The 22,565-nt window shown below is 36.6% G+C and overlaps 4 protein-coding genes across 4 annotated transcripts; all 4 read right to left on the bottom strand.

Annotated features, from left to right (window-relative positions):
* Positions 1 to 2,289: 2,289 nt before the first annotated feature.
* On the bottom strand, positions 2,290 to 5,076 carry LOC111909466 (ankyrin repeat-containing protein At5g02620). The gene is made up of 4 exons (XM_023905293.3): positions 4,855 to 5,076; positions 3,997 to 4,639; positions 3,501 to 3,910; positions 2,290 to 3,248 (listed from the first exon to the last, which is right to left on the bottom strand). The coding sequence occupies exons 2-4, from the start codon at positions 4,358 to 4,360 to the stop codon at positions 2,352 to 2,354; spliced, it is 1,671 nt and encodes a 556-aa protein (XP_023761061.1). The 5' UTR covers positions 4,361 to 4,639; positions 4,855 to 5,076; the 3' UTR covers positions 2,290 to 2,351.
* A 1,428-nt stretch (positions 5,077 to 6,504) lies between these two features.
* On the bottom strand, positions 6,505 to 9,104 carry LOC111909467 (nudix hydrolase 9). The gene is made up of 9 exons (XM_023905294.3): positions 8,900 to 9,104; positions 8,683 to 8,757; positions 8,130 to 8,186; positions 7,931 to 7,992; positions 7,771 to 7,829; positions 7,520 to 7,668; positions 7,300 to 7,431; positions 7,021 to 7,179; positions 6,505 to 6,872 (listed from the first exon to the last, which is right to left on the bottom strand). Exons 1-9 carry the CDS (start codon positions 8,954 to 8,956, stop codon positions 6,774 to 6,776), a joined length of 849 nt encoding a protein of 282 aa, XP_023761062.1. The 5' UTR covers positions 8,957 to 9,104; the 3' UTR covers positions 6,505 to 6,773.
* Positions 9,105 to 11,185: 2,081 nt separating this feature from the next.
* Positions 11,186 to 12,324, bottom strand: LOC111909465 (dirigent protein 10). The gene has a single exon (XM_023905292.3). The coding sequence runs from the start codon at positions 12,197 to 12,199 to the stop codon at positions 11,297 to 11,299; it is 903 nt and encodes a 300-aa protein (XP_023761060.1). The 5' UTR covers positions 12,200 to 12,324; the 3' UTR covers positions 11,186 to 11,296.
* A 409-nt stretch (positions 12,325 to 12,733) lies between these two features.
* On the bottom strand, positions 12,734 to 14,450 carry LOC111909464 (pentatricopeptide repeat-containing protein At1g07740, mitochondrial). Its single transcript, XM_023905291.3, has one exon. It carries the CDS (start codon positions 14,221 to 14,223, stop codon positions 12,889 to 12,891), a length of 1,335 nt encoding a protein of 444 aa, XP_023761059.1. The 5' UTR covers positions 14,224 to 14,450; the 3' UTR covers positions 12,734 to 12,888.
* Between the last annotated feature and the right edge of the window lie 8,115 nt (positions 14,451 to 22,565).

The following is a 22,565-nucleotide window of genomic DNA, read 5'->3' as shown; positions in this document are numbered from 1 at the left end:
ATAAAAATTGTCCCAAATCACCTTCATATTCAAATAAAGACCTTATTACGAAATCCATAAGAGAATCTGATTGAGAAAGATATATCCACCTATATTCATCAACTAATGAATGATTGAAAGCAAAAAGGCATCCAAGTTAAGCTACTTGCCCTTTTTATTTTCCTAAACTTTTTCCATTTTAACTTACATTTTATTTTTTTCCCCATAAAAATCGATATCTTAGAGAAGTTTTTCTTTCTATGACAAGGTAAAGATCACCAAAGTTGTTAAATACGAGGAGGATTTGTCAAGTTTGGTAATCCTCCATAGAGAAACCAAACGACTCAAATTTAGTAGAACATGTATTTATGTAAGTAAATTGTCCAACAAATATAAAATGTTTTATTATGTTTGGGGTAATTAGGATATTTTGAAGATGAAATGGTTTGTAAGGGTTTGGTATGGGATAGTCTCCTGATCGTATGTATGTATGATAGGCATGGAGGATCCATTACTAATTAAAACTAAATGGATCTAGAAAAGACGTGTATTTTAAATAGTAGCAAGGATACCTACATCCGAGTGTAGGTGTGAAGTTTTCTCAGTATCCATTTACCATCTGTTGTCACTTGAATCTTGCAAGGCCAACATGATTAATATTATGGCAGAGCAATAGCTCCATTTGGTGTGAAGTGCTAACCATGTCTAAGGCATGGAAAGGACCACAAAGTGGGCTTAAGGGTTGAATCTAGACCTACTATTTCAGATTCAGCAGGCCTTATCCAAACTAGCTTAAAGATGTCGACAATGGGAAATATAGAGCAGCCCCTAGGTGCTATTGAAAAACAGCCCATTGTAGGGAAGCCAAACCAGTCCATATCTTTAGAGCCCAAGTCAAGTTGTTGCTTGAAGACTAGCTGGGCTAGCACTGATGGTGTTGATCTTTTGTTGGCGGAAGTTGCCTTAGTGAGGCCGCCGATCACTCCATTGACCAATATCATGATTTGACAGTGGTTATGTGAGTTCACTTATGTTAAACTAGACGAATATACGTGTGTTGCACATGATACAACAATATATTTGAAATCTCTACAAATATATGTTTTTTAAATATGTCAATGACGTTGTTATCTCCTATATAATAAATCTTAAAATAAGTTGGTATAAACATTGTTTGTTTTGAATTATATGATAATGTAGACATCTTTAGAACTCTATAATCATAATTATCTCAATGACATTTACTTACAGGTTACTCATGAATAAAATTAAATATAATATATGGTTTAATGATATTTATAGTTGTTGTTATGAATTAATTTTAAAAGGTTTATTTGCTTGAGATTTTAATTTTATCATTGTAATTATTTAAAACATCAAACATTGTTGTTGATTTTAAAGTTAACAATATAATTTTTGTATATAATGTTACTTTTAACTATTGTTGTTGTAAGTTATTCAAAATAACGTATTTGAAAACTCTTAATTATTTTAATTTGGTTTCAAAAATTTAACTTTTTAAAATTTATTTGATAAATATTGTTAGTTTCTTTTAGTGCAATTATTTAAAACAACAAAAATTGCTTTTGTTTTTGAAGATAACATTATTATTTTTTATATAATATTACTCACATACAACATATCTAAACTAATAAGTTAATTATAATATATTAAAAATGTTAAAGTTAAAATTTTATAAATAGAAGTAAAACATGATCTTTTAATATTGTAGTTTAGTTTAATTTATGAATTTAGTTTTTGCATTAATTTAGCATTATTAACCAATTATAATAATTATTATAAAGAAATTAAAAAGTAATGGGGTTTCAAATGCATGCAAGTAAAAATATTTCTTTTATAAATATATATAAAAATATATAGATATAGATAGAAGATTTTGTTAAAAATCGATTATTTTTCAGTTTAAAAACTAGTTCGATTCAACTTTTTTTAGAAAAAACTGAAAAACAGTGATTTCAGTTTTTTTTAAAAATCTATATTAAGTCGGTTCATGTATAAAAAAAACGGCTAAACTTGTGGACCTCTAACTTACACTAACATCAGTTCATGTATTTGTTAGGAAGATATGCATTCATAATTTGTTAACAATCTTGTTACGTTTATGATCACTTGGGCTAGTAAAAGAAAATGGTTAAAGTCCGCCAAGAAAGCATACCGATGGAAGCAAAAATCCAGTATTTGACGTCTCCCTTTCTATTGCGCCCCAAACCCAAAACTAAAATATGTTTGGAGTCTTTTTGACGGTATTTCGAGCCTTTTTGAAGGCATATATAGTTACACATTCTAAAACGATTAAATTACCAGTCATGCCTAATTGAACCAAAAAGATCTTACTCAAAATGTATTTTTTTTTAGATTGCATACATGTTCTTGAACTCGGTATTCATAGGATCCGTATCTGAAAGTACAGAAATCGACCATGTCCTAGACCTCGACCCCGACCTACTTTCGGTACCCGACATTGATTTCCTTCTCATATTTTTCATATTTGATGTTTCAATTCGATGCATAATCACCCAATAACACATCAACCCCAAAGTTGTGACCATTATACACGTTCCTATAATGGTCACACAAATCGCTAGCCATTTCTCATGCTTCCCGACCACAATAAACGCAAGGGCCAAAAACGCCACCGATACAAGCACACAAGCCAACCACATTAGCTTGTTGATAACAGCCATCATTTGCTTCTTCGCTTTGCTTTCAATAACCACCACCGAGGTTTGAACCACAACAACTGCTAACGAGATAAATAGAGCCACGGAGTCGAAAACAAAGAAGATTATAAACGCGGGCTGTGGGGCAATATGCGCCTCACCGAGCAAAAAACCCTCGGGTATATTGCTTGGATCATCGACATATTGTCCTGGGACTGTAAAAATGGCGGCGAATGCAACCGTGGCGATTAACACGGCCACCACGGTGGTGGAGTTTATCGCGTTGTTGAGGCCCTCGGCGTGCATTTTATTGAGGTGTTTCGCAATGCCTTGGACCCTTCGTCGAGTTTGGAGAGTGTGTTCGAGTTGATCATGGACCTCATGTTTTATGTCGCTTACAGTTTGTTTTAGCTCTCGGGCTGGAGTTGTTGAAGGTTTTAGGACACGGGCACTTGGGACACCGTGTTCTTCTAAGATGCATCCTATGTCGGGATGGCCCATTTTATGGGCCGTGTCAAATGCAGTCTCGTTCGACCTATTCACAACTCTTGTGTTTATTTCGTTACGAGCTAGTAGCATCTTAACAATCTGCATGAACATAATGATTATACATAAGAACGACAATTTTTTACTAATTGACATCTATAAATGCATTATTTTTTGTGCATATGGCGTACAGAATATACGTTTCAAGACGTCATATGCACTTAATGACGTATTGAATGTGCGTTCCATATGTCAGATACACATAACATACATATGAGTATATGACATATGGAATGTGCATTTCAGACGCAGCTCGGTGAGTTGCATCTAACATTCCTTGTTGCATTATTGTACCTGAACCCGGCCTTTACGGGTTGCAATATGCAAAGAAGTATTCCCCTTTGCATCAACCATATTTATCAACGACGGATCCGCCTTGATCAACTCTTCAACCACCTCATGATTTTGGCCTTTTGCCGCCATGTGAAGGGCAGTTTGTCCCTTCTTATCATTCCTTGAAGATATCCCGGGTACCTTCTCCAAAAGAGCCTTCACCACTAGAACATGCCCGTTTCTTGAAGCCGAATGTAAAGCCGTTTTCCCATTACTTCTTGCTATTGATGCCAAACTACTCTCAATCTCCAATAGATAGTTCACCACCTCAATGTTGCCTTGCATCGCCGCCGTGTGTAAGGCTGTGGTGTTTGATATATCAACCGTCATTGATAATTCTGGGTGGGCCTCCATTAAAACCATTAGAGTCTCTGTAAATTTAAAGAATGGAAATAGTTAAAAAGACAAAAGTTTTGGATGATGTAGAATTTACTAGAAAACATAGAGATTTGCATACCTAAATCTCCTTGTTTAGCAGCAATATGAAGAGCATCGAATCCATTATTGGCTTTAATGCTGGCTGTTGCCATATCATATTGATCGATCAAGAGCCTAACCAAATCAACGTAACTGTATTCTGCCGCCACATACAGCGCCGTTTCACCGGCGTGATTCTGCTTGGAAAGCAATGAAATCAATTCTTCTTCACAATAACAATCACCTAAAATCTCCATTACTGCGTTGATGTTCCCTGCCCTTGCAGCTGTATGCAAAGGGGTATCATCTCGTTTCCCCGTCACCTGTTTAGACATCTTTTTCCGGGAAGCGGTGGTTGGGGTGGTGGTGGCCGGTGGCAACCATGTTTCTGGTGGTGCCTTCATCGAAGAATTTGTATAAAGCCTGATAATGATCCCCTTTTTGGTGCGTGGGGAGCTTTTGTAATCCTAATAATGAATAACGGAAATTCTTTTCTTCTTCCCCTCAAAAACCCAGATCAAAAATAGCATTTTCAAACCTAGAAAATCTTTCTTCATGTAAAAATCAACACCCCTGAAGAACTAATTCAATTATTTAATCACCGAATGCAAATATTCTTTTAAATAAACTTCCCAAACTCCATTATTGTTGATTTGCAATCTCCTGGACCTCAAATTTATGCCCTGGTCGAACAACAATCATTACAAATCATCATTAGAAAAATAAAAACAAACGAAGAGAATGCCTATTTTCTAAGCGTCATTTTAACAAACAGAGGGCATTTTCAACGACGATAATAGATCACCATGGAAACTGCAAAACAGGGAGGCATTTCCATGAAAATGAAATGGGTTTTTGAAAATTAGAGGAAAAACAGAGGAAGAGGGAAAACAGTTACCTGGGTATGAAGAAATGTGGACCTTTTGCACTCCTCCATTTGGAACCAAATAGTCCATGAATTGAAAATGGCTTTTTGAGATCACAACAATCTGTAAATGGCATTAAATGACAAAAGAACGAGAACTATCTCCTTTGTGCATGTATCTTTTGGTGTTTGGACAATGGAGGTGGAGAGAAAAAGAAAAAAAGGAAATGGTAGAGAGAGAAAGGAACGTCAATCGCACATGTATGCAACAAAGGTTTTGTAGACTTGTATATTTCATAAAATTAGAATCCGAATCACACTCAAAAGTCCTTTTCTTTTTTATTCAAAAGATAAAGAGAAGAATATATATATATATATATATATATATATATATATATATATATATATATATATATATATATATATATATATATATATATATATATATAATTTCAAAAAAAAAAACGGTAATTTATTTATTATTTTTTTTTTTGGATAAAAAAAGTGACGAACATAATATTTTTTTAAAAAAATTTCGAAAATTTTCAATTATTTTGTAATTTAAAAATGTTTTTTTTATCTACAAAATGAATGGCTACGATTGCATCTCCCCTTCTCACAAAATATAGTGGTTTCACATATATATATATATATATATATATATATATATATATATATATATATATGTAAAGAGATAGAAGGTTAAAATGAAAATAATTATAAAATCGAGAACGCGAAAACAAATCTAGACCATATATTTTAAATTTGTTGCAAAAACCATATATTTATATTCGTTGGAACTTAGTATTAGACACTTTTCACAATTACTTGTTTCTATAGGGTTATAGAGACAATTCGAATGGATTTCCAATTTCTTTTTTATTCCCCTATTTTGGTTTCATTCTCACATTCTTATTGATTTTAGACTTTCGATGATTTCTTTCTCCATTCACAATATAATTGAACACGTAGCTGACAAATTTTGGGCTCAAAAAATAGGAACAACAAATGTTTTCTATCCAATTGCTACTATATAAGAACACATCCGGAATTTTAGCAAAGGGGCGTGTGGGGTCGTCTATGTTGTCCACCGCTTGGCACAGCCATGCCCCTAAATGCATGTTTGTTAACTATATAAATATGGAAAATAATATGTATTTTTCGTATATCGTTCCGTATTCTTTTTGAAATAAATATGAACTTATAATGCATGTTTGCAAAATTTAGGATAATGTATTCTTGTAGAATAATGTGTTTGTATACTATAGGATACGGTTAAATGTGTATTTATGTAGGATGTTGTATTCGTGTAGAATACAATACTTAGTTGATTTATAATGTGTACGTGTATGAAATTGTATTCTTGTAGAATAGAATACAATACAATATATAAAAATAAGTATTGTTTTAAACGTGTAGAAAAGTGTATGTATACTATAGGAGTTGCGACCAAAATTTTCGAAGATGTTTTTGATTTATGAAAATCTTACAACTTTAAATAAGAGAGACCACAATTATAAACGTGGAAATTCACAACTGCACAAACAGAGGTTACAATCATTAATATCTCAGTTTATATTTTAGGTAATCATGTAACTAATCACACCTACTAATTTCTCATTATATAATCATATTCATTCCCTTCAATCATCCTAATTAGTAATACCCTCTCAATCAAGCACCTTCATAAATTTATTGTTTATCGTACCACATAATTGATAATTCACATATAATCTTTCTAAATATTCTTCATACAAAAATTGCTGAATTAACAAAAGAAAACGAATAGAGATATATTCATTTTAGTTTACATTCGATTTGCCCATTTTTTAAAAGGAATACCAAGCTCAAGTTCCAATCACTTTTCAAATCAGTTATTCCTCCTCAAAAAGCTATTTGGCATATCAAACAAATACTATATACTAACATGCGCCTTGATACCTTCCACACATTCACTTGATGTTCTTCCCACATTCTAACATCAACTTGTAAAGTGCAAATCCTCCTCTGTGGCACCCCGGCATTTTAGATGCCATGTTCTCCAACTCACTCTGATATTTATACTCATTTAACATCAGTCACAGTCCCAGTCACAGTCTGACTTATTTTTGTCTCATTAACATCAGTCTTAGTCCGAGTGTGACAAACAGACCATTTCTTAGATATCAATTAATTTGAAAGGATGAAATGAGAACTCACTGGTTGTATAATATAAAGTTTTGTTGACTCGAAGCCATCTTGTGCACTGGAATAAAGTTGTTGAACTTTTGTTGATTCAAGATTGCACTTGATGAAGAAAAAAGCAGTGGGTCTTACATTCAATACCCTACGCGATATACCAATGAATAAAGGGTCGCTCTGTATCAAATCAAATAACCAAACTAAGAGAATTAATTTGGTATTAGTTTAAGGTGAGAAAATCAAATGAAGAAAACTTGGGGGACCTGATTGCAATAAAGAGAAATATTATATTCTTACCAATGTTGAAGCAGGTACTCCTATTTCTTCAACAACTTCACGGATAATGCTGTCAAACATCTCTTGTGAAATATTTTTGTTTCTCAACTCTGAGTTTTCACACTTATGGGGTGTAATTCCAACTTCTTCTGGCTAACAATCATAAAAATATATAATTCGCCAAATTTACGTTTTATTATTTTGAAAAAGTAAAAAGAAAAAGATTGTTGATTTGATGTACCTCGGGATGCCCACCTGGAAAAACCAAGTATCCTGGAAATTCTCCAACATTATTACTTCTTTGGAGCACAAGTATCATATTATCAGATGTCTGTACAATTGCACCATTGCCTAATGGACTAGAAGTGTGTTGACACTGCTTACAATCATCTACAAAATGATCATGTAACATGAAAAGTAAGTAAAGGGTATGATTGAATAATGATTCTTGAAAGTTGAAACAGCAGGTGTGAAAATGTATGATGTTTTTACCTTCAGATGCCACAAGAAATCTTTCCCATGAAGGATTTAAGTTTGTCCCCATAAAAGTCCTGAAATAGTAACATATTGTTTATAGGGTGAGAAGATGATACAGATTATACAAAAAAAAAAAGGTATACATATGGAGATTGGAGAGAGAAGAAGAGAGAACCTATAATCTGTTAGACCAAGGTGAAGGCATACATGAGGTTCAAGGCCACTGTGTCCTCCATACTAAGTTGCAACAACCATTAAAGAGTAAGAACAATGTATATCATACTTTCACTGAATGTAACATGAAGATATTCAATTACTTAAACAGCTGAATGTGTTGGAACTTAGAAGGTTGATTAAAAGATAATTCTACATACCCTAAACTTTTTCCCATTGAACAGTGATGTGCTTTGTTGAACCTTTTGATCCCATATCTGACAAAAAAAAGAGAGAGAGATGAAAGAGGAAGAATATTAGCTAGATATAAAAAAATATTGTCCTTTGAATCAACAGTAATTGTCATTTATGCAAATCTTATACGCCACTAACAGAGGGCTTATGATCTTGATGTATACTAATTCAAGACATTTACTTTTGATTTTGCTACCCTCAACAGGAAGATTTGAGTATGCCACTGGCCTAATAAATGATTGAAGTGTAACAACCAGATTCCATAATCCTTATTAACTCTTCCCTAATTACAGTAAAGGATACAGTATTATTCGACCATCATTGCAATACTACGAATATGAGTTGAAGAACAACGGATTATATCATCTATGTTAGGGTTTGTTTCTTGCACAATGTTTGTGTCTACCTGGAGCACCAAAATTCAATTGAAAGAAAAATTAACTAGGAGAAAGAAAACTAACAGGGAATATATGATGCAATGAAGCAAAGCAATAATAAGAGAAACATTGGTATGAACACCTCAGAAATGGAGTCATCTAAGTCAATGTCCGGATGAGGAACTCTATCGTACGATTCGTCGAATTTCACCGACACCTAATTAAAAAGTAGAGATATCACAATTTGTTATCAAACAATAACTTAAAATGACTTCTTTAAAGAAAATCGATCGGGAAAGTTAATGTATTTGCTCATAATACGATATTACGATGTTTTTAAAGGAAAATCGAAGTTTTACCTGTGAAGAAGAGAGACCAGAGGGACATGAAAGGAGAAGCTTGAACGCATTCTCCATGATCAACTTTCCAGCTTCCACAGATCTCCTCACAGCATGAAAGCCGATCTCCAGTTGGGTTAGGCTTCGTTTTGTGTTCGAATCGAGTTGGTTTTACGGTGAGTTGGACCACCTTGAGTTAACAGCGAGTTATGTAAGTCGAGTTCGTATGATTTCTAATTTATTTATAGAAAAGTATTAAACCGAGAGTAAATTACAATTTTTGGTTCATGTGTTTTAGTCTATTTTTTGAGTTTTTGACACGGATAGTCCTTTTAATTTTTTTACACGGTTGATACCGGTCCTTTCTGTTAAATTTAACTATTTAATTGTTACAATCATGAATATAAACATTTTAACTTCAACCAAAATTGATAACTACTCTAATTACACGGACCAAATAGTAAACACTATAAGAAAATTGAGTAATCTAACCAATTTACATACACGTAGCGGGTAACGAACAACAAGCTGTGTCGCAACTCCTTTTTGGATAACAAAACTAATTCTTTTAAAAACAACATCTATAGATCTTGGAGTCATAACATTACTATGCAAGTAGCTCCACAGCTTCTGGCGTAAAGAAACTAAAAGTATTAAATGCAAAAGGTATAAACGTGTGTTGATTTTCCATGCACGTTTTCTCATGTTTTGTCACTTTATTTGATGTAGCTTTTAAAGCAGCTTGCCCCACAGTGAAAACTCTACTCCCCAAGCTCACAAGAGGGGAAACTCATGTTAGATTCACGCATGCATGTTTTCCTCTAGCCTACATAGCTCATAATGGGTGTATTCCGGATCCATAGCTCATAATGGGTGCATTCCAGATCCATCTTTATAAAAAAGAACCAAGGTTATAGAAATTTTGAAAAATGACCACAACTCATAATGAGTGCATTCTGGATCCATCTTTCTAAACAGGCCACCCACTTATATGATCACCCCCGTCATTCTGGTCCTCCTATATATTACTTCTGTATTTCCAACAACACTCCAAAACACCCATTTCGGATTTGCCGATGTTTCGAAGTTGGAAAAGATCACGCCAACGAAAGGAAAGAAAAAGATGGGCATGTGTCGTAGAGTTTTTCATTTTGTAATTAAAAAACAACGAAATGAAAGACATGGTAAACCGCACCATCTAAATGGTCCACACCAACGAAAGGAAGGAAAAGGTTGTAATGTGCGGGAAACAATGTTGTGTTCTTTTGTATTACAATAAATTTGAGAAGCAATCCAAAAGTTTGATAATATATGTAAATATATTGATTACTAGAAGTATAATGTGGAGGTTGAAACGATTTGAAGATCAGTTTGATGAGATCAAAATTATGACTGATACAATCTGATGATGTGATTTGAATGACATCCTATCAAAACTTCTAGAAACAAACACTGATTATGGGATTATAAATAAGAAATATAGTGTTATGATACCATGTTATGATTTTTGTATCAAATTTGATTACGAACCAGCTAATGAGAGCTATATTTGAAAGTAAAAAAGTTATCGATGATATATTGATTCAACCGATAAAGATGTGTGCATGAATATATAATACGATAATATATGTAGAGTTAATAAATGTCTCTCCAAAAGAGTCACTATGGAGAGATTGTAAAAGAAAAAATTTAAACACTTAAAAGATTGTGTCTTAATATGAGATACACTGAGGGTGTGTTCGACACAAATGGTTTGAGGACTTCTAGCTTATAGCATTTGATAAAACGTTTCGTTATGAACAAAAAGTTCCGTTTGACACCACAAACATTTAGCATTTAGTTTAACAAAACTTTCCAAAACCAAAAGCTAGTTCACGTAGCGTTTAACAAAACGTTACCGACTACCAACTAGTTAACACACTTTAAAATTACAAAAGCTAAAGAAACTAATTAAGAAATTACCACTAATTATGGTAATGTATAAATATAATCCCTAAGAATCCGGGACATGTATGCGCTAATAAACTCTTTGAAAAAAAAATTTGAATGTGTAAATGTTTCAAATTGATCATAAAAAAAGGTATTATTTCAAGGAAAATCAGTGTTTTTATTTGTGAAAGGAGAAGCTTAAACGCGTTCTCCTCACACAATATGAAAGTCGATCTCAGCTTTTTGGGATGGGCCTCGTTTTGTGTTCAATTGGATTTGGGTTTTATACTTTTATGGTCGAACCATTTGACTTGACAGAAGTAATCAAGACCAAATTCCGCCAAATCATAAAATATATTCCAATGTTTGGTCAATATGGAAAAGTAGAAATTGTTAAATTCTTTTGTATTTCACACACAAATTTTCATAACATCACATAAACATGGAAAGCATATAAATAGAAACCAAACACACATAGACTTATACAAACTAATACGCAAGATATACATGAAACTGAAGCAGTGTCTCAGTTCCATCATTATTCTGCTGGTTTGTCCCCTGAAAAGTCTTCACCACCGCATGCCCTTTAGCATTCACATACTTCCCGGTGCCACCCATCACCGCCAGCTGGGACTCCGCCACCGCACTCCGGTGAACCCCCATAAAGCTCAAACTATCAATATAACTCCCGTGCATAAACATCACAGTAAACGCCATCGTCTGACTCTTCCCATCTATGGAACTCGATACATAATACCCTTGAGCCTTTCCGATCAAACCAGATCCAAGTTCGTGTCCTTCGGTCAACTCATCGTCAATCACAGTCAACGTTCCGAACATAAACTGTTGCAACGCGTTTCCTTGCGGGAGCTGTCCACCAATGGCAGCAAAAACATTGTTATTGTTGTTGTTATTATTGTTGTTTTGGAAGACATTTGAAGTGGTTCCACCTAGGCCAGTAAGAAACGGGAGATTGTTGTTGTTGAGGACTCCGCTGTTTCCGTCATCCTGTGAGACGCCATTGTTGACCGGGAGATTTGCTCCGTTAGGTTTAGCGAAGGGAACCTGACCATTCAAGGCGGGGTTAGTGACGGCTCCGGTGACTGCTTTAGCTGAGGGGTTTGACCCGCCGAGAATGTCGTGCATAAAGAAGGTGAGTGTGTGGTCGGGACCTTCAACGGGCACCACACCGGTAGTTCCGGTGGTGGTGGTGGAAGCTGGGTTAGGTGGGATGGCGCCCAAGGGAGTGACATCATCTGCATCGGGTGCAGCTACAGGGATCGCGGTCTCTGGGTCTTCTGTTAGGGTTCGAGCTGCAGTGGTTAATGAGAATGTGGTGGATAGGAGGAGAAGGGAGAGTAGTGAAAGACAAGTGAATGTAGACGTTGCCATGGTCAATTACAGAAGCTGATCAGGGTGTGTATGATTGATTTTGAAGTGGGTATTGAGGAATGAGATGATTTGAATATGTGAAGTTGATGTCTGTTTATATACAGAGGAGATGGAGGGTGTAAAGGTATATGGTGTAGTTGATTACATGGTGATGGAGTGGGTGCCATAAGAGTTGGTGACCTGAACTTTGTGCGATCAATACCAAAAGGTTCGGTTTATAGAAAGTAAAACCACTCCGACCTTTTGCCACCTTCGACCCTAATCAATTATTATGAGTTAAAGTTATTGAACCCAAGACCTTTGTTTTAGAATTTCATTTGACAAAAGCTAGTCTCATTTCGAAGGTCGAATAAAAGCTATTGATAATCACTACCTAAAATGTATCAAATGATTATATTTACCTAATCTACACAAATAATTCAAAATTCAAAATTACTATATAAACTCAAAGCATTGAAGAATTTGGGTCGAACGATTGGGATAAATTGGAACGTCAATCTTAGTGTGTCGCAAATCCATGGGCAAGACTACGGATTTGTAAAGATTCAAACAAAATTATAAATCTTGATGAATGATTGTTTGGTTTGATACATAAGTATGTCATAATTTGTGTATTGAATTATTAACCATATAACATTTGTTTTGAGTTTTGAGTTTTGAGTTTGCCCCATATTAAGCAACGGGGGTTATTAGCTTGATGAAACCAAGTCAGTGACGATCACATGCCCATTTTTATCCCCACCGCAAGTGCTTGCAACCAATGCTTCCCAAGACCCCAAATCAGGGCACATTCGTCTTTTCACCATCTCCTCCATAACAAACAAACCATCTTCCATCTTCCCATTCTTAATCAACCCAACAACCAAACAACAAAATGTTTCCACACGCGCACAATGATTACTCATCATCATAGCGTTTAAAACCTTCAACCCCTCATCAAATTCTCCATTTCTACAAAAACCATCAACTATCATTCTATATGTGGCTGCATTTGGCTCAAAACCATCAACTTGCATCTCAACCAAGATCTTGTAAGCTTCCCCAACTTTACTTTCCTTGCATAAATAATTGATCAATATGTTGTACATTACAACATCCGGCTTAATTCGCCTTTTCTTCATTTCAAGAAGTAAAGATTTAGCTTCATTAAAGTTTCCCCTTTTAGCAAGATCGTTCATCAAGATTCCGTAATTCACAAGCCGTGTTTTGCAGCCTTGGTATTCCATATCAAACATTATCTTTTTCGCTTCCTTGAACTTTTCTTGTGAGCACAAACACTCCATTAACAAGGCATATGATATAGCATTTGGTTTTTTCCCTTTCCGAATCATTTCATCAAACAAAGTCTTAGCCTCGGAAAACTTGCCCCTTTTACTCCAAAATCCGATTTGACAATTGTAAGTTACAACTGTAGGTTCGACCTCTCTCTCATGCATTTCATCGAACACCTTACGTGCTTCATCCCACTCGCCCTTTGCAAGCCACCCCTTGATCATGATATTAAATGTCACCGCATTTGGTCGAAATCCCATTTTGGAGCAAGACTTGAACATCTCATCGGCATCATTAAACCTTCCATTCTCGAGCAATGTATTGAGAATTGTATTTAATGACTGTAATGAACGGTAGCAATCAAACGACGGCATTTTCCGAAACAATTCGATGGCTTTGTCAGGTAAACCAGACTTTCCGTAATGCTGAATTAATCCGATGAACAAAGCTTCTTTACATTTAACGTTATAGTGCTGGAGTTGTTGAAGAAGGGTTTCGACTGCTTCGTAGTTTCTTCTACGTGCAAGTTTGTAAATGAGGGAAGAATAAGAAGGGTAGTCGTGCTTAAAACCGCCAGTTTCGCAGTAATCGTGGAAGAGAGCGAGAGCTTCATCTGGGCTTTGAATGTCTTTGAGGTCAGTGACGAAAGGTATTCGTTTTCGGAGGAGAGCCTTGGTAGGCTTGTGAGGTCTCTGTTTGTGAAAATGGCGAATGAGAGTTCGATTAAAAAACATCTTCCGAAATACATACATGATTACTCGTTTCGTTAATGGAACCCGGTGGAACGAATCAAGAGATCATAGAACATACGATAACCCGTAGAGAAGAAAAGGCGCTGCTGTAATTATCAATAAGAAATCGACACCACAGTTAAACATGTCATGTGTGGGTTGGCGTGTCGCGGGTTGACGGGTCAAAATATGTCAACCCAAACACGACCCATTTAAATATACAGGTCACGGGTTGGCGGGTTTGGAACCTAAACCCATATATGACCCGCCAACCCATTTATTTATACGGGTTCACAGGTTGGCGGGTTCATGGGTTAGATTTGGGTTCGTGGGTCCGAATTTTAGACATTTAAGTCTTAAACATCCAAATGAAAAGTAAAAACATTCATAGAAACATGTTATAGACTTATCTTTATAGGTTACGACTTACAACCTTAAACCATCCACCACGAGTCAAAATGTCAAAACAGTCAAATGGTCTATAAATCAATGATATATATATATATATATATATATATATATATATATATATATATATATATATATATATATATATATATATATAAAATACTTATTAAATATTAATACTTGATACATAAATACATTTAAAAATAAAATAATTTTTTTATTAAGAATATAAACGGGTTGGCGGGTCAACCCGTTTATTTTTAGAGAAACCCATATATGACCCGTTTAATAAACGGGTTGGCGGGTTGAAAAACTCAACCCAAACCCATTTATTTCGTGTCGTGTCGCGGGTCGTGTCGAGTGTCGTGTCAAGAATTGTCAGCCCTAATTAAACACAAACCAAATTTCTTTACCGCTCTTTGTGGACGGGAACTTAATAAGGTTTTATTCCATATACCTTTTTATTTTAAAATTAAAAAACGAAAAATTAAGGAATCTAACCCTTATAAACAACAAATTTAATAAAAATTACTAGCATATTTTTTTTTTGGAAAAATGACCACTTAATTCGGAATACCATATTCCATAGCACAACGTTTTGTTCCAAAGGCATGCTTCGGAATACGATATTTTGAAGTATTTATGATAGTGTTCCGGAGGGGTTGTCGGTTGGTGGGGATGACGTCCAGATTTTGACACTATGTACCTTCTGGACTAGAAAAGTGTATTCCGGAGCGGCTGTATATTCCTAAGTGGTGTTCCGGAGAGATAGAATTAGGGTTTTCTATGTTTTTCTTCCTAAACAATACATTTGTGTTTTTAATATATTTGTGTGTTCGATACTTTCGAAAAACGTTCTGGAATGAGTATGTATACAAGTTTTTTTTTGAGTTCCAGTTTCTAATGGTGGGCATGACAGCGATCGACGGATGTATGTAGTATCTTGCTTCGGATTATACATGCTTTGGTGTAGATATAACCAATGATGTCAACTTCGTTGGGTTAGTTACGTTGGTTGCTTCCATGTCTAGGTTACACACAAATCAAATTCATCTATCTTTTCTATAAGAAACTAATCTAGAACAATTTCTTTTGTGTGGGGGAGAAACGAAAAACAAGACAGGAAAAGAAATTCTTAACTTGCAAACAAAGTTTTATGAAAATGGTAGTACTTGAATTTAAAGTTCAAACTATTACATCCATCTATACTAATTGAATTAGAAACCTAATCAAACTCTAATACCTACATATAAGATAAAACAAATCCCCAATATAGTAACTTTCCTATATTGCCCTTGACTGTAAAATTTGCTTTTGAAACCGATTAACCCAACAATCACCCCCTTAATCAGATTTGTCATACGAGCAACTCGTCGTTCAAAACAATGTCGATTCCTCTTTGATTAGATCCGCTTCTTTTTTTTTCCCATTTACGACAATCGTTTTTATAGTGACCAAGCTCACCACATTTGTAACATCTAACGTGACTTTTATCCCGGACACGTTCATTACCATCTCGACTTCTCCCGAACCCCCGACCACTTCCCCGGTCACGTCCAAAGTCATCATGATTTGAACGTCCATTGCCACAATGCTTACAAACATGTGATTTTTCCTCACTAGCCAACAAGAACCCACCTTGAGTGTCCTCCACTTTCTCGGTTCCTCTTATAGGCTCCTCGTATGCCTTTAATCTACCAACCGCTTCATCGAATAACATTGAATCCGACTCGAAACATTGCTCTATTGAAGCCACGATTTGAAGAAACGAATTAGGCATTGAATCTAGTAACCTTTTTACCAAATCACCTTCTGCAAGCTCATATCCAAGACTCCTTGCTTTTGAAGCTAAAACGGATAATTTTTTCACAAGATCATCGACCGTTTCACCCTCCTTCATGTGCAAACTTTCAAGCTATCTCTTTAATGTTGCAAGCTGAGCCGTTCTCACCCGATCCACTCCCAAATACCGTGTTTTCAGCCCATCCCACACTTTCTTTGGTTCGGTGTAACTCACCATTTGCAACACCATGTCTTCGGGTATCGCTTGAAACAAAAAGGCAAGAGCTTGTTTTGACGTCTTTTGATCTGATGCTTCACCTAACGCCTTTGGTTCGACCGTCTCCCGTATGTTGTGTACATCTATAATCGACTTGACTTTGACCGCCCACACCGAATAATTCGTTGGAGTCAAAACCGGAACTTGATACGTCAGCGAACCTCCTTCTTTAACCAACGACATCATTTTCTCCTTAACCCCGACTTCTTTAATCAATCTTGTTCCGAGAGCACTCTTCCACCGGACAACAAGACAAGGTCACGACCACCTTCACTGTCTTCCATCACCAGTAAAACGAACTAAATCAAAGCAACCCGCTTTGACGTCTTCCCGTCTGTTTATTTTGCGCCTCTGGTTAGTCTTTCACAAGCCCGATTAAAAGAAACCGTGGTTGATTGTAATCAACCTCGAATCACACCCCCTTCAACGAAACCGCTCTGATACCAAGTGTAAGAAACTAAACTAAAACAAATTCTTTTGTGCTGGGGAGAAACGAAAAAACAAAACAGGAAAAGAAATTCTTGACTCGCAAACAAAGTTTTATGAAAACGGTAGTACTTGAATTTAAAGTTCAAACTATTACATCTATATATACTAATTGGATTAGAAACCTAATCAAACACTAATCCCTACATACGAGATAAAACAAATCCAAAATATAGTAACTTTCCTATATTGCCCTTGACTATAAAATTTGCTTTTCAAACCGATTAACCCAACATTTTCAATGTCCTAGATCAAATATAGTTATGTGGATTCTTGACGATAGTGATGTTAGATATTTTCTTAGTTTTGTTAGTACTATGCCTCCTAATATAGTTTAATGGTTTGTTGTTAATAATGTTATGAATATGGTACTAATCGGTTTCCCGGGGAAAATTGTTCTGGAAATGGTTCTTCCGGTGTTGGAAGTAACCAAATTTGTGATTTATTACCTATGAAAACCAACCATGTTCCTTCTTACAACGACCATATACATGAGGGTGATTATAGGTCTAAAGGTAAGGTTGTTGTTCAAAATGACCTTATTGTTGATGTTGATGAATCCGTGAATGATGAGGCAAAACTAATGATGTTAGTTGATGATGGGAATATAGTTCCACATGGAGAGATTCAGGCCCTGCCCACACTCCGCTGTCTAGGAGATTCAGGCCCCGCCCACACTCCACTGTCTAGGAGTTTTGGGCCCCGCTCATACTCTGTGGTCTAACATGCATACAAGTATCACACAGACAACAATTATAACTAACAAATAATCACATATTTATACTCAAATAATACTATGATGTTCGGGCCCCGCCCACTCTAGACTGCTACGAGATTCGAGCCCCGCCCACTCTAGACTGCTACGAGATTCGGGCCCTACCCACACTCGACTACTAACATATCACATATACGGAGCGACCTTGGTGCCTTGGACCCGTTCCTACTGAAAGGGAACTCACCTCGTACGACTGCCTGCTGAAAACTCGAGTGAGGAATCCCTGGCTGCTGCTCCGGCGACTTTCGGGCTATAAATTCCATAATAACACTTAATCAAAAAATGATAACTCTTCATAGGGTAAAATGACCATTTTACCCTTGGTCAAGTCAACACTCTGGTCAAAGTCAACATTCTAGGTTGACCAACTCGCCAAGTCAACCTTTCGACTCGTCGAGTTCTATAACTCATAAATCCTAAAATCGTCGCTCAACTCGTCGAGTCGCTCCACCGACTTATTGAGTCCTATCGAGCTGTTCAGTCGCGTCTTGGCTCATCCACTCGTTGAGTCCCTCTACACACTCATCGAGTTCTACTAACTGAAATCGGGACAACACGACACGACTCGTCGAGCTCCCTTATGGACTTGACGAGTCCTTCTAGCTGTTTGGCCATCTTAACAGATTAAGCCCCTATCTTCTAGATCCATGGTCCTTAGCTCGTTTTCCCACTGGAAAGGCATTTCTAAGGGTAAAGTTTCCAACTTTACCCATTTATAACCCTCCTAAAAGGGTTTAGACAAAACCCTATGTGACATCCCCAAAATCTCGGCCAGAAAGGACCGATTTTCATTTATGCTTTTAAAATATTTTCAGAGTAAATCCTTTTGATTTGAAAGAGTTGCAGAATTTGTTCCCAAAAACAAAACATGATAACACAATGTTTACCAAAGCATTTCATAAAAGAAATGTATTTTCATTATAATCAAAACTCGGGGTGTCATGTTCCGATACAGACCAATAAGCATAAACGATAACATTACAAGTCATTCAACAAATATATACATATACAGACTTGTAAACAAAACAAATGATGGTTCATCCATCTCATGCCCTTGCGACACTTCCTGTAATACAAATAAAACTAAGTGGGCCAGGCTTGGGAGCCTGGTGAGCATATAGGGTTTTCAACCCACAATAAATATCATATTTAATTTTCAGCAACCAACAATAACCCAATTACCCATTCCCGTTATTCTCACTTTAATGTCCCTAAAACAACTAACATAAGGGACCTAGTCTAAGAATATTTCATCGGGGCGACAACACATGCTTCGGGGGTACCTCAGCAATATAAGTCAAATAAGGCAACCATGAGGGGGATGGAGTACAGCGAATGAACACCCAAGTTCATTAACACCTATAGGTGACGAACCTGCTAATGTTTTCCACAAGACTATCTAGAAAAGTCCATGGTCGTCATCTAAACTTCGCTAGATGACTAAATCAACCAACAACGAGGTCTCTCATCTGTTTATTACACACCAACTATCTACCCATGTTCTACCCAACATATTAGTAGATAAAAATATACATTTGTATACATAGTTTAAAAACCTGTATAGCATGCTTTAATCAACACATATTTCACATAACAGATGAGGCACACACACACATAACACATATCTCATAGAGAATAAATCATATCTATGAGTTAGAAGAAAGTGAATACACATTCACACATATAAACACAAAATTATACACATAATACGTATTCCGTATAAAATACTTCATAATTATGCGTTTAGAAGAAAATAACTACACACTCACTTGATCAGAGGATGATCGGACAACACTACGACTTGCAGAAGTAGTAATCCTCAGCAGATCTGGGAGATCTCTTCAAAAATCGAACTTCTCGCGGGCAGAGCTTCAGCTCGGGAACCGCACTTCTCGGAATCTTCGGGATCTCGGGACTTGCCTCGGGGCTAGAGAACAATACCGGGGCTTCGGGATATTTCTGGCATGCAAAACGATGTAAAACGGGAGAGAGAAGAGTGAAAATGAGCAAAAGACTCGGCTGCCTTCGGATCCTATTTATAGGAGGCTGGAGCCTCGGAGTACGCGGGGCGTACTGGTCCGAGAAACGTCACTGCTTACGTATCTGAAGCCACTTGTTGCGATGTCGACACCTTCGGAGTACGCGGGGCGTACCTCGGATCAGACCGGTGACTCCTTCGGATAATGCTTCCGAATTTCCATTTAAATATAAATACAAAATATTTAATAAACTTCGGAAATTCATATCTTCTTCATACGAACTCCGTTTTCGACGTTCTTTATATCCCCGGAAAGGTGAGACTACGCTCTACAACTTTCGTTTAGACTTTGTCGGCTAATTTTGACTTTATTTTTATTATTTATTTTTAATAGGCCGCGACAGAAAAACTTCGTTATAAATTCATAACTTCTTCGTTTGACGTCCGTTCTCGCCTAACTTTTTATCGCTTCGGTACCAACAATGAGATCTTCGATTCTCATTTAGATTGCTTCGGCTAAAAACCCCTCGATCTCAAATCGAGTAAAACAGGCTGCATACCGCTAAGCCGAAACTTCGATAAATCATAACTTCCTCATACGAAGTCAGATTTGGGCGTTCTATATATATTCGAAAACCTCGTTTCAATTACTACAACATTAACCAAAGATATTAAGTATATTTTACACTTAAATTTTGACGCTTATTTTTATTCTTAATTAATCAAACCACATAATTAAGCAATTAAGCACAAAACACATAATACTCAAATAATACAATCTTATTATTTCAAAACGGGTTACAAAAGGTTAACCTAGACCATTACATTGCTAAAAATGGCAAGCCCGGAAACACAGGCGTTACACCCTAATTCCTATATGACATGGATCTAGTCCAAAAGGCCATAGAATCTCAAATCCACGCATACAAACCTAGATCTAGGGTTTTAGCATCTGTTGGACACATAAAGTTCCGAACTTTCCTTCCATGCATGGCCTTTTAGGGTTAAAAAGACCATAAACTTGCTTATATGCTTGCATGGGGCTTCCATGGTCATAAAGTTTGCACCTTTATGCCATGGAACCCTTTCTAGATCCTAGATATGAGATATAAGTCACTTGGGTAGCCCCAACCCCAAGGACCAAGGTTCTTGAACCAAAACTTCCATAAAATAGAAATAAATAGATCTAAGAGAAGAATGATCAAGTTGGAAACTTGATTACCAGAAAATGTAGCAAATGAAGTGTAGTTCCTGGATCTACTCCTTCCCTCTTGAGTCTTATTCTTTTACTTCTTCCACAAGTTTCACAAGGAACAGATAACACTCAGAATGGCAAGAAATAGCTCAAGATCACTTATGGCGGATTAGGGTTTCGATAATAGGGTTTGGAGGTGATGGAGGCTAGAATGGAGGCCATATATGATGCTTAAATAAGGTGCACACCCTAAAGATTAGGGTTTCATCCAGCATGTCCTACTCATCGAGTAAGGGTTGCGACTCTTCGAGTAGCTCATTTAAACCCCTAGTCCAAACTGCCTTCTACTCGATGAGTTGGTGCTACCAACTCATCGAGTCCTTATTTCAAAATAAATAAATATTTAATTAAACGCGTACCAAGGAACCGGCCGTTACAATTCTCCCCCACTTGTCTTAGACTTCATCCTTGAAGTCTGATGCGTCTGAAAACAACTTCAGGTAGTACTCCCTCATCTCCTCCTCGGGCTCCTATGTACACTCTGAGCCCTTGCGGTGCTGCCACTGTACCTTAACTAACTCAACCCTCTTGTTCCACAACTCCTTCATCTTGCAATCTAGAATCGCCACTGGTCTCTCGATGTAGTTCAGGTTGTCATCAGCCTGAATATCCCCGGGGGGTACCACTGCTGAATCATCCACTAAGCACTTCCGCAACTGAGAAACATGGAATGTGTTGTGAATTTGGCTGAGCACTGCTCGAAGATCTAACTGGTAAGCAGCCCGACCCATCCGGGCCAACACCCTAAACGGACCTATGAACCTGGGGCCTAGCTTTCCTCGCTTCCGGAACCTGATAACACCTTTCCAAGGTGACACCTTCAGGAGGACCATATCGCCCACCTGAAACTCCAAGTCTGAACGCCGCTTGTCGGCGTAAGTCTTCTGCCGACTCTGAGCAGTTTGGAGCCTGCTCCGGATCTGCTGGATCCGCTCTGTGGTCTTGAGTACCACCTCCGTACTCCCCATGACTCTCTGACCGATCTCACCCCAATAGATTGGGGTTCTACACTTCCTCCTATAGAGATCAATGGATTATAGGCCACTAGAATAAATGGATTATAGGTCCCTAAAATAAATAGATATTATAAGGCCTATGTTGTTTATATTTATGCTTTTGATTTGTATTAACAATGATATCCCGAGGTTTTTAATATAATACATTTCTTCGGAAATGCTTTGATAAATTCTTTATCATATTTTTGTGAACAAATTCCGCAACATATTTCATTAAAAATATACTCTGATTTTCAAATAAAGCATAAATAAACCGGTCTTTTCTGGCCGTGAAATTGAGGATGTCACACCTGGTATAGGGAACCAACAATACTACTGTTGGGAAATGTCTCCAAGATCCAAATCTAAAAAATTAATACGGAAAGACAACTTACCAAGTTAACAAA

The sequence above is a fragment of the Lactuca sativa genome, chromosome 8 (genome assembly GCF_002870075.4).
Source record: "Lactuca sativa cultivar Salinas chromosome 8, Lsat_Salinas_v11, whole genome shotgun sequence".
Classification (NCBI taxonomy): Eukaryota; Viridiplantae; Streptophyta; class Magnoliopsida; order Asterales; family Asteraceae; genus Lactuca; species Lactuca sativa.
This window is presented reverse-complemented; position numbering and strand designations above follow the sequence as displayed.